At 37.5% G+C, this 12,521-nt stretch overlaps 5 protein-coding genes across 5 annotated transcripts; all 5 read left to right on the top strand.

The window, feature by feature from the left end:
- Positions 1-1,691: 1,691 nt before the first annotated feature.
- Positions 1,692-4,277, top strand: BDF20DRAFT_910307 (VTC domain-containing protein; the record flags this gene model as incomplete). The annotated part of the gene is made up of 2 exons (XM_053083693.1): positions 1,692-2,440; positions 2,513-4,277. 2 exons carry the CDS (start codon positions 1,692-1,694, stop codon positions 4,275-4,277), a joined length of 2,514 nt encoding a protein of 837 aa, XP_052939115.1.
- Positions 4,278-5,198: 921 nt separating this feature from the next.
- BDF20DRAFT_286740 (VTC domain-containing protein) lies at positions 5,199-7,880 on the top strand. The gene is made up of 5 exons (XM_053075092.1): positions 5,199-5,285; positions 5,368-6,173; positions 6,453-7,498; positions 7,578-7,737; positions 7,823-7,880. The coding sequence occupies exons 2-4, from the start codon at positions 5,389-5,391 to the stop codon at positions 7,613-7,615; spliced, it is 1,869 nt and encodes a 622-aa protein (XP_052939114.1). The 5' UTR covers positions 5,199-5,285; positions 5,368-5,388; the 3' UTR covers positions 7,616-7,737; positions 7,823-7,880.
- BDF20DRAFT_803245 (uncharacterized protein) lies at positions 7,717-8,119 on the top strand (the record flags this gene model as incomplete). The annotated part of the gene is made up of 2 exons (XM_053076432.1): positions 7,717-7,937; positions 8,008-8,119. Coding segments are annotated over 2 exons (333 nt in total), but the record flags the coding sequence as incomplete, so codon positions are not given.
- Positions 8,120-8,774: 655 nt separating this feature from the next.
- On the top strand, positions 8,775-10,138 carry BDF20DRAFT_286834 (uncharacterized protein). The gene is made up of 2 exons (XM_053075094.1): positions 8,775-8,879; positions 8,997-10,138. The coding sequence occupies exon 2, from the start codon at positions 9,003-9,005 to the stop codon at positions 10,029-10,031; it is 1,029 nt and encodes a 342-aa protein (XP_052939112.1). The 5' UTR covers positions 8,775-8,879; positions 8,997-9,002; the 3' UTR covers positions 10,032-10,138.
- A 323-nt stretch (positions 10,139-10,461) lies between these two features.
- Positions 10,462-12,471, top strand: BDF20DRAFT_851994 (uncharacterized protein). Its single transcript, XM_053080048.1, has one exon. It carries the CDS (start codon positions 10,542-10,544, stop codon positions 12,342-12,344), a length of 1,803 nt encoding a protein of 600 aa, XP_052939111.1. The 5' UTR covers positions 10,462-10,541; the 3' UTR covers positions 12,345-12,471.
- The last annotated feature ends 50 nt before the right edge of the window (positions 12,472-12,521 follow it).

Raw genomic sequence — 12,521 nt, 5'->3', positions numbered from 1 at the left:
TAAAATACGACTTTACTAAGACTACATGTTTGGGAAGTATAAACTCATCGTTTCAGTGAAATACATGATACATATCATGCTTACCGTTCAAAATGCTGTCTGGTAACCACAACGTGTAGTGTAGTACGCTTGTTTTATTGAGGCGTCTCGTCTTCGATGCTAATATTCAGCAGCAAAGGCGTCAACGTCTCTGTTGATGTTGATATTTCTTGCTGCTTTATGAAACACTGATCTGCTGCTAGACATAATAATAATTGAGAAGCCAATTTGGGTAATGGCGATATCTGACTCCATTTAAAGCTGTAGGGCCCATCAAATTGGGTATTGTTAGATCTTTCAGACATGGCGCAAATTCTTTACCGATGGGGAGCCGCTCAAGAATAATATGGGCTACATTTGCTTCCGCAACAATAGCGAAAAGGATAATCCATTAAATACTCACTATGCTTATTTGGGTAATTTATCTATAGAATCAAATATGGTAATCCATGAATGAACATAGTGTGTAAAATTAGAAATAAATAATGTTCGTCTCCTTCGCTTTAGATTTTTACTAAATTTGTGCGTTTTCTATCTACATAAGGCGCTTCTTTAGCTGCTTTGAACTTTGAAAAATGGTTAACATTCGGCATTTTGACATGCATAGATGCGTATTTCATAAAACCGCTATCCCTTAAACCTCTTTCCTTATGTAAAGTTGCTTTTCTTCCAGTTATTATCTCATCCTAAAAGGCTGTTTGTAGCTGATTAGCCTTGAAACAAAATCAAAGGAAGCCTTCAATGATCAGTATATAGTATCCAATCATGAAAACTTGAATAAGTAAAATTCTATCTTCTATTGCTCTTCAAATAGGAGACTATCATCAACACATAAATTGACAATTGCGCTTCTAAAGGACCTTTATAGCTTATTGATACCGCTCGGAGAAAACATCGATATCAGCTTGGCATTTCGCAGACTTGTGAAATGTGTGCCTCTAACACTTTTACCTCACTATATGATTTTGATACCTATTCTTTGAGATATAGATATTATACCTTTATTTTTTTTAAATGAGTTATGTGATTACTGAAACTTCTAACAGCGTTTTATTGCTGGTCAATCTGCTCATAAAAATAAGAAAAACTAGAAATCAAGTCCACAGTTTGGTCGTGAACGGGCAGCTGATTTAAGAAACAAAGGATATTCATCCTTTTGACATAGAGCCTGTCAATGGTCGAGAGCTTTTATTAACCATATCCAATAAATACTTACCAATATAAATGCAGTCGATTATCAGAAATGAACTGGCATTCTGAATTTTGATCCTAGTTCACGTTAAAGCAAGTTTAAAAATTTGACGCAAATGATTTTTATTATACTTCTTAGAAGAGAGCTCCGTAAGGAGCCAAAAACTCCAAATTGGTCGGTAAGAAAAAAAGCTACTGCAGCCAAAATAGGAGTTGACCAAAAAGTAGATCACAATCTTTATTTTGAAGGAGCATAAAAGAGAGCTTAATATGAACGATTTAATGCAATAGAATTAGTTTGGATAGGAAAGAAAAGGGCATGATGATTTTCGTTTTCTTTATTTTCGCTTTTTCTTTTCTTGTTCTTTCCATTTCTATAGCTTTCATTCATTTAATTCATCGTTAACTTTGTCTTAAGTCTTTCATTCCTCAATATATTAATTATAGACTTCTCTTTAACAATGAAATTCGGCTTGTATCTCTATCAACACCAATTTCCGCCTTGGAAAAATGAATATCTTCAATACGATCAGATGAAGGTGTTTTTGAAAGACACCCAAATATGTAAAGGCAACTGGACACAGATGGATGAAGTGTACTTTCTCGAGAATTTTCTAAAACCAGAGCTAGACAGAGTGAAAAAGTTTATTCAATGGAAAATCAACCAAATACAATCACTATTAGACCAAGAATCTCCGGAAGACATATCAATGAAGGTCACTGACCTCACGAACTTTATCAAATTGAATGCAACTGGATTTAGCAAGATTATTAAAAAGCATGATAAATGGACCAAGATACACTTGCAAGAATCTTTGCAATTCCATCGTATTCAACAGCAATTTGAGGACACTTTTATTTCTCAGTTAAACGATTTGCTGCTGCAAAAATCACCACCATTAGCAGAAATAATAGGAAAGGCAATAACAGATTACCATAGTAGACAAAATAGTGCCAATAGTGGCACTTCGTCAGGAAGCACCAGTAGCATCGGCAAAAAAGTAACAACATCCAAATATTGGATCCATCCTGACAACTTGAATGAAGTACAGGCAATACTTCATTTTCATCTCCCCGTTGTGAACAACAATGCCAATAGCCCAGGAAGCAATATAATGAATACCATCTATTTTGAAGACTTGAATAGGTTCCAGTTGTATTCAGAATTATTACAAAGAAAAGAAGCAGCACGGCTTGTACGTGCCAGATGGTAAGCTAAATTCTTGACTTTTATTAGGTTGTGTTTATCGCTAACCAGTAACATCGATCGTGCGTATGTCAGGCATGGCTTCATTTCGGACGTCTATATCGAGCGAATGATATACTCAGATTCTTGGGTAAATAACAAGGATATGTACCAAAGGGAAAGGATCGACATGAAGCATCCTCTAGTTCGTAACTACTTATCCGATGGTGAATATCTCGGTCCACAAAAGGAAATCGCCAATTCTATTTTCAAAGACGATATACAAAATCTCGAACTGAAATCAGTTTTGCGGTGCTATCAGCACCGTACTACTTATCAAAAAGATCACAACTTCTGCGTTTCTCTTGATACAAAAATAGCCTTCGTAAAGGAAATAGGTCCTGATTGGAGACGAAGCGATATCGGTGATGATACTTATCCATTCGACCATCTCAATTCAAATGATGTTTATATCTTCCCTTATGCTGTACTTGAGACCAAAACTCTCTCAAATGGTCCATTACCCACCTGGCTTGAAAAGCTATTAGCAAGTTCACTCGTCTATGAGATTCCTTACTTCTCAAAATACCTTCATGGGGCATCCCACTTTTATCGCAACCGCTTGGCTATGCTTCCTTGGTGGCTACACGAGCTGGATAAAGATATAAGACGCAAAGTGCCAAACACACCTATAATCACTATTCAACCATCGCAAAATTTTCAAAGGCAAATCCTTCCACTACAGCAGCAACAGCAACAAAACATAAACGTGGGATCATTTCTTCCTTCCAATAATGGGTATTTCAACAATGACAATCACCAATTCTCAAGAGCGCCCATAGATGATGAGGAAAAAATGCTTATGCATCATCAAACATCCTGTACAGCGACAGAAAACAGTCAGGTTGATTTATTAGGTCATAGTAGCAATGCATTCATTGAAGGAGGCATTAGATATAACAAAAATAGCCAAAATGGCTATAATAACAAAGCAGTCGGTTCATTGTTAGCAAATCCCATTGTAAGCAAAATAAAACTGCTAAGGGAAATATATCACGGAAATCACCATTCAAAAAACAATGATGCCAATAATATAAGTATGATGACTTGGCTTTATGCAAAATTCACAAACAATGAATCTATCTTACTGAGCCAAGCGTCTTCTGCTACCAACTTGAACAGTATGGAAAATCCATCTCAGACAACCATGTCAAAAAATACAATCACTGGTAGAGGTGAAAAATCCAATGGTAACAAAAAGAGCAAGATAGAACCGAAGATACATTTCGCCAATGAGCGCACGTTCATCAATTGGCTTCAATTCTGTGCCCTTCTGCTTGCTGTATCCCTTGGCCTTATGAATTTCGGTGATAATGTTTCGAAGGGCAGCGGAGCCTTTTTCATCATTGTGTCTATCATCATGGCAGGTTATGCTCAACTGAGGTATCAATATAGAGCATGGCAGATTAAATTCCGGAGTAATGCACGATTTGATGATATGCTCGGACCAGCTGTTTTATGTTTGGTGATTGTGCTGGCTTTATTTATTAATCTTGGCTTACGTGTAAGTCAACCACTGCCAACCAGTCCTAGTCTATTTTCTTACAATACAACAACAGACAACACTGCAGATAGCCTGGGTATTATCCAAGATAATAAGCCGTTGGTACCTTCCAGAACAGAGGACATTACAGATAGCAATAACAGGAAATTGGCAGCGACGCCAACACCGACCACGACCGCTGCTGCTACTTATAGTAATGGTAATAATGGTCAACAAGCTATAGCGACATTAACAAAGTTAGATAAACATGGACATGTAGTTCCATTGGAAGAGGAAGACGATCCAAATAGTCCTTGATGAAATATACCTTCCTTGTATACGTACAGTTAAAAGGTTCAAGTTTTTTTGTGTATCTATAGAAGTAATGGAAATGACAATTAAATAGTTTACAGTTGGGAAGATTATGCTTCGTTTACAGCTGAAGAGCAAGGCATACAGATACATGTTGTGCTTTGACCATATCAATTCACTCAAGAAGCAATGCCAATCTATTCAAAATATCCGAGGCTGATCTACCAAATAAGCACAGCTGTTCATGTTTCATCTTATGTTTATACGAGATTTGTTCATAATGAAAGATAACAGATGTAGTTGTGGCTAAGTAATTCCCATTTCCATCAATTCCAAAAAAACCTTGGACCTGTGTATATATAGGACTTCTATCAATGATAATATGTGTAACTGTGGAACCACTGTTTTCTTCATTTTATTCGAAGATTCAAATAGACGTGAGGTCCGGTGCCGATGTACAAGCTATGCTTGTGTGCTACAATGATTGTTACCAACCAACAATTGTACAAACAATAACACTTTATTGTTACATTTGTTGAACCTTAAAATAGTAGACTATAGAATTGGTTAGGTTTGATGCTATCAAAATGATGTGTATTGAGAAATTGAGATACATATTGCTTAGCGTTCAAGACAGAAGGCTTAGCAGCAGTAAAGGAACAAACTAGAATTGCAATGATTACATCAGCATTCTTCATGTAGTGATCCTCTCCTATTGATAATGAAAGAACTCTACCAGATTAACAATGAGTAAATAAAGCATAAAGCATCTGTTACTTAATGGATAAATGGAAACAAACAGTGCTGTGGATGATCAATCGAGCTTGTCTCTTGCCTTTCCCATTTAAGAATTTCTCTACTTCCCTTCTTAAAAAAGTTATAAATAGCCCTTCACACCATATCAGATACCCCTAAACCCGCTTTTTTTAAGAAAGTCTTTATTACCTTTTGTAATACATCATTGGGATCCACCATCTTTTAAGCTTTCTTTCCTCTTCCTTCTAAAGCATTTTTGTAACATTCTTCTTTTCTTTTTCTTTTTCTCATTCTATTGCTATTTACTGTTCTCCTAACTATTTTCATTCGTAACCATTAGCAATATTACTGTTCTTACAGCATGAAATACGGTCTTGAATTGCAAGAAAACATCTTTCCTCCCTGGAGATTATCCTACGTAGCTTACGATATTTTAAAGCAGGAATTGAAGACAAGACAGTTAGATCATGGATGGACCAACAAAGATGAAGCCGATTTCGTGCATCTTTTAGACAACGAACTCACCAAAGTCTACGATTTCATCAATGCCAAACTCGCAGAAATTGATGCTAGAATACTCTATTGCGAGAGAACAATTCAAACATTACAAAAGAATGCCACAATGAATTCAGATGCTAATTATAGTATAATGGACGAAGCACTTACTGATATCCTATTCGATGTCAATGACTTATCAAAATTTACTCGCATCAACTTTACTGCTATCCAAAAGATTTTAAAAAAGCATGATCGATGGACTGGACTCAATTTGAAGCAATCCTACGTTGCGAAGCTTAGAGAAAAACCTTTGGACAAACAGCGTTTTGATGTCGCTATCGTTTATATCTCAGCCCTTCATGATATTTGCAGAAACAGAGGAAAAAAGTCACCTGGTAACAGTGCTTCTGGTGGCGATCAAAATGCATTTGAAAGAGCTACTGCTAAGTATTGGATTCATCCTGACAATGTTACGGAAGTCAAAGCCATCATTATGCTTCATTTGCCAGTGCTGGTTTTCGATACCAGCAAAAAATATGAAGCATCAGACTCAGCTGTATCAAGTATATACTTTGACAATTCCAATTTTGATTTGTACAATGGTCGTCTTCAAAGAGATGAAATGGCTGAAGCTATTCGATTCAGATGGTAAATATTTTTCTATTTTCACGGATTTTGATGGGCATTTAAATGTTCATTTCGAACTTTTTACTGTTCATGCAAGGGGCTTTTTATACCAGAAGAGTGAATCAACGTTTATTTGAACGTACGGGGTTGAAGGGAAAAAATGAGAAAGGGAACAAGTTGGAATCCAAGCTTTTGGAAGCAATGAAAAATGAAAACTGTCAATTATGATAACCTTAATTGATAAAGAATTTACCCAAAGCTGACCCTGCACACCCCCTTCATTTCTAATATACTTTTTAGGTACGGACCTACTTCGTCAAAAAATGTTTTTATTGAAAGAAAAACACATCATGCTGTTTGGTTAGATGGTGCCTCTGTCAAAGATCGCTTCCGAATTAACGAAGATCGTGTCAATTCTTTTGTAAATGGCGACTACACAGCGGATCAAATTGCCAACGAGCTACGCAACAAAGGCACAGAAGAAAGCATGATCAAAGATACACATTTCATCGCCACCGGTGTGCAAACATCATTCAAAGAAAAACAGTTAGAGCCAGTCCTTCGCGTCTTTTACAACCGTACAGCCTTTCAACTACCAGACTCTCAAAAAGTGCGTATTTCATTGGATACTGATCTTACTTTTATTCGCGAAGACCATTTGGATGGCGTTCAAAGACGTTGGAACAACAATTGGCGGCGCAATGATATAGGCATTGATACTCCTTTCTCGTATTTGCAAGATAATGAGATTTTACGTTTTCCTTATGCTATTTTGGAAACCAAGCTACAAACTCATTTGGGTCAAGAACCGCCCGCATGGCTAACAGCCTTGATCGAAGGCCCTTTGGTACATGAAGTACCTCGCTTCTCAAAGTACCTCCATGGTGCTTGCCATTTCTTTCAGGACAGGCTTCCTTTACTTCCGTGGTGGCTCTCCGAAATGAACGTCGATATTCGTAAACCACGCGCACAGAACCTTGGCCTTACCCGTTCAAAGAGTTTCAAACCATTGATCGACGGTCGATACAGACGTGCTATGATTGAAGAAAAAGAGCGTGCAAATAAAGAAGCTGTGATTCAAGAAGAATCTGAAGCAAGCAAAAAAGGCGCTGCACAAGAGCTGAACAGGCGAAGGTCAGTAGAATTGGACGATAAGGCGGCCGCTGCATTGAGGCCTACTGCCAACAGAAACATGACTCCTGCCACCACCAATACAGATAATTCGAAGAGAGAAGAATATACCCTGATTGATCTCAATTCCGCTCCTAATTTAAGCCTGAATATGCCAAAAAGCCCTCTGCCAACAACCAACAAATTTGATGCAGGGCATTTTAGACGCAGTGATAGTATGTATGATAGCAAAAACACATCTCCTAATACCCCCATTAATAAATTCTACCCAGTTGTCGATGGTGATATTGATAGCAGTACGAACCATCTTTTGGCCAACAACAAAAAATTGACAAAAGCAGAACAGCAGAAAGAGCGACGACTACAACAGCAAAATATCGGTATACCAGTTGAACCATGTGTTTTAGGAGACTTAGAAGAAGGCAAAGGAGGAGATAAAAAATTCAAAACGAAGGTGAAAGTTGAACCCAAGACATTTTTTGCCAATGAACGTACTTTCATTTCATGGTTACAATTCTGTGCCTTACTGTTGTCGGTAGCATTGAACTTGTTAAACTTTGGTGATCAAGTATCTCGTATTGTAGGTGGTATCTTTATTGGTTTGGCGGCTGCTATCGCTATCTATGCGCTGTACCGATTCGAAAAGCGTGCATGGTATGTCCCTTAATCTACTTTTTTATCTTAATGTAATCATTAACCGATCTGGATTGGTTTTTGTATATAGGATGATCAATCGTCGTATTGACGGTCGATATGATGATCTTTGGGGTCCTGCTGTTCTTTGTGTTCTATTGGTGGGTGCCATCGTTATCAACTTCTATTTACGTTTCAGTGGCACATCTGCTGTTTAAATTGTTTGTAATTCTATTGTGCAATTTACGTGATCCGCCATTTTAGAACGTTTCCTCCTTTCTGCTCTTTTCTTCCAAACTGTTAAATGTGTATTATCTTTCTTGTAGCTCCCTATTCTCTTAGTACAATTTATTTTATACCTGCGACACTGTATTTCTGCCTTCAAAATAAAAGATGAGCGAACCTGTAACTAAAAAATATAATTAATAACTGCAATACTTTTTGCCAGTGTGATTTGCCATAGCAATGTTTTGTATTTACAAAATTTTTTGTTTCATTGGCTGAAAACAAAGCTGCATGAGTGGAAGGGAAATGCTGTGTCCAAGAGCAAACCATAGCAGAAGTGCTAAGTTAGTTATTGGCGACCTTTCCGATGTAACGCTTTCACGTACTTTTGAAATGCTGGGATAACCCACTAACACTTCTTTGTTAGAAACTATTACATCTCTGAAACCAAGAATGATGATGAAAGTCGTGAGATATGAGAGTTCCCTTTTCGAGACGCTCAGAAACAGTTAAACTGACCATTTTTCTCGAAAAATGTGTTTGAACCGCTCGAAAGATAATTCTTTCACATTAATTACACTTTCGAAACCATGATTCCATCTCGTAAGAAACGAAACTTTAAATCAGTAGCAAATACGCATCGTAAACGGAAGACAGCGGCCAACGATGGCGCCCCAGAATCAGAAAGAGTGAGCGAATCACCAAACTATATCCTCTTTTTCTTTCGGTATTTGCTAGGTAACCTACCAGCAGAAGAAGCATCAAATCATAGTTTTTGTTCTGATAATAACTAATTCTTCTATTATTTTTTTTGTCCAATCTTTTCTTTTGCTATATAACACATTCACTTAAGAGGTTTTCATGGGATCACTTATTGTCATCAAACCGATCGTCATCTTGCTGGGAGCAGGAGCTATAATGATCGGCATTTTCAATTACGGATATCGTAAATGCCAGGACTTGGTGCTTGATACGATATGCCCGATACCACTTTTGAGCTCATATTTACCAATTTGCAATAATTATATACCTAATATACCTGATTTCACACACTTGGTAAAGATTCAAGAAAATTTATACGATGGCATGCTCTCGCAATCAGTTGGGGAAGAAGCAATTTCAGCACTTGAACTCAAAAAAGTTGAATTGGCCACTCGCGATTTACAAGCTATGGTTAAGTTTTCCAACCTACAAAGCCATGAATTGCTTAATTCAAAACTAGGTGACTATTTGGTGCGCTCTAGACGATTTGGAAAGGATATACAGAGTTTGCAAGCACAGACTAAGGGTGTTATTGACAACCTTATAACCTACAATACGTTCACATTTAAAAAATTATCAGATGTCGAAAGTAAAAAAGCAAGCCGACAGGATCTTCGAGTGATTTATGAGCATGCTATGAGCCTGGTGGAGAAAGAAGCAAAGCGATTAATATTATCGATCGAGAAGGCCCAGAGCTCGTTGGACGAATTGGAAGAAGATCTGTATGCGATACATGAGATTTGCGTCCAAGAGAAATCATATCAACAATCTGAAAAACCACATATTCTTGGTGATGTCGTCAATATGGTCAGAGGAAAGGGAATGCGTCGCCCTTTAGTAAAGGAAAATCTGGATTTGTTGGTAAATTTTGATATGCAAAGAAGTCAAGCTGCACAGCAGTTGATGGTAATGCTAGACAGAATGGAAGCGTTCCAAATGGATTTAGAGGAACTACGATCACAGGTAGTAGCACCTATACTTATCCCAGATACGTTGCCGCTAGAAATGCATATAGAGAATGTTGGGAAAGCAATCGAAAGATTGAAAAGTGGTAAAATCGTAGCTTGGGAGGAAAGACAGCAGATAGAAGCCAGTAGTACTCCTACAGTGATGCCAACTGACGCATAATACATAATATACTATATCATTATTTTTTGATTTCAACAGTATAATAGTACTACAATGATATAATTGTAAATAAATCTTTTAGTTTTTTCCGCTTTTATCAAATACACTAGCAATCACTATCCTAATGTTGTATCTGCTACCTTTTGGGAGTTCACGTATCCAAGCTTAGCTAGAACAATAGATAACCTGCATGTCTAATATATCCTTTACTGCTGTAGCTGGTTTACTGAATATTAGCACGAGACATTTCGTCGTTAATTTTTCTCAATAAAAAAACCAAGTAGTTTGAACTTTGAAAACTTTTGCAGTATTCATCTAGAAACTTGGTCCTGTTCTGATGGACCTGCATATTCTAGTTACTACTATTGGAGCTTTTTTCTAATGGAAATCGGAAATTTATGCATGAGCGCAGGAGGAGTTCCAATCAATTCGCTGCTATCGATATCTCCAGAGTATTGATGTCCCTGGTTCTTTCATCAATAGAAAATATAGCGATCGATCAACTTCTTAATGCGTCGATCTTCCACCAAACTTCCTGTATTGAAAAATTACTATACATTCAAAAACGTTTTCCAAGCGAGATATGCTTTACCAACTTTTAGATCAGCTTTGCAACCCTTGATTGTCAATCGCGAAGTTGCACATCAGCAGATTGTCACAAGGGCATTCGGCTCGCCGTTTAAAGTGCTATACAGTACTGCAGTAACAAAAGAACGGCAAAATATACCAGTGGGAGATTGTCCTGGATGTGGTGCTCCTTTCCAGACGTCTGATCCTAAGCAACCAGGTTATTACGTTGAAAGGAAGCCTGCTAAGCCAAAAAGCGACTACCTAAAGAAATCCAACACAAAGGAGATAACTAATGAGGAGTACGAAAACATGCTTCGTAATGATCCAGAACTTCAAGCATTATTGAATGGAGCAGAAGAAGATGAGTCTCTACAGTGTGCTGATAATACAGGTAGAGATGATATGCAACCAAAAGAAAATGAATTTGAGAATGTCGACACAAACAATTTTGCGCAAGGCACAGCAGAATCAGATAAAGTAAAGAAAGCAGACCGTATAATATGTCAGCGTTGTTATCAACTTCAATATCATAACAATCCCATTACAGAATCTACGCCTCAATTTCTTAGACAATCACAGCAGTATGGCTCTCTTGACTTTCTTAAAACAAAAAACTCACCACTTATTGTCGCTGTATTTGATATCACTGATCTGCCTGGCTCGTTAGGAAAATTACCACAACTGATTCAAAAGAATCCCAGTGCTCGTCTAATACTTGCTGCCAATAAGTTCGACATATTACCAGCAAAAGCGAGACATCATGAAAATCGTATTCGAGATTGGATCATACAGCATATGAAATCAGTCGGCATTTCAACTAAACAAATTCTCTCCGTAACTATGGTAAGTGCAAAAAAAGGTTGGGGTATATCTGCTTTGATGCGCAAAATCGACCAGGAGCGACGACCTGTAGATGATGTATATATGGTGGGCTGCACAAACGTTGGAAAGTCTGCGATTATCAATAAATTCATGACTCAAATAAGAGGTTCATTAGACGAGCAAGGTAAACGGCTAAAGGAAGATCTGAAAGCACAATACAAAATCACCAGTTCTGCGGCACCTGGTACAACAATGGGACGCATCAAAATACCATTGTACGCTTTAGGCATGCTTACACCAGAAGAGATAGAAGCGAGTAGAAAAGGAAATCGTTTAGTCACTCGAAACCGATATCTTATAGATACACCAGGGCTAATTAACGATCAACAACTATTTCACTTATTATCTTATGAAGAACAAAAAAAGTTGGCCGCTCAAAGGGAAATGAAGCCTATTACTTTCCGTTTAGAACCGGGAAAATCATTTCTATTAAAGCCTCTTGTACGCATCGATCTAATAGAAGCAAGCAACCCTGTTTTAATGACATTGTTCAGTCCATTAGCACCACATTTGACAAAAACTGAAAAACTTCCATCAGCATATTACGATCAGCAGCCGGCACAGCATCCGCGACAACTAAATAATGAAAGCATTCTGAAGACAAGTCTATTGACTCCTTTAAACGAAATTGTGAAAGTAAGAGGAGTGCATCCATCTCATGCTTCAGTCGATTTTAGTTTTGCAGGTATTGGCTGGGTAGCATTAAGCGGCATGTTTGAAAATGCAAGCTTCAGAATCTGGTTGCCCAAGAATTTGAAGCTGGATGAAGTTTTCACAATACGTGAGCCACCATTCTTACCGTACGAATATAAAGGAAATATTAGAAAGTTTTTCGGGACTGGCGAACGTACAAAAATGTGAATATTCAAACCTTCTGTACATCTTTGAAACTGTTTGAAATTGTAAATCGACCACTATTGTAGTAATCTTAATTAAGTCAACTTTTTTTAAGAAAAAACCTGTATTGTATGTAGATAGTCGAGCAATATATGCTCCCTTTATTGCTCAATAAATAAGTTAAGTGTATCGTATATAAGG

The sequence above is a fragment of the Mycotypha africana genome, assembly GCF_025528875.1.
Source record: "Mycotypha africana strain NRRL 2978 chromosome Unknown BDF20scaffold_2, whole genome shotgun sequence".
NCBI classification, from domain to species: Eukaryota; Fungi; Mucoromycota; class Mucoromycetes; order Mucorales; family Mycotyphaceae; genus Mycotypha; species Mycotypha africana.
Note: the sequence above shows the minus strand (reverse complement) of the source record. Positions and strands in the feature narration are given on the sequence as shown.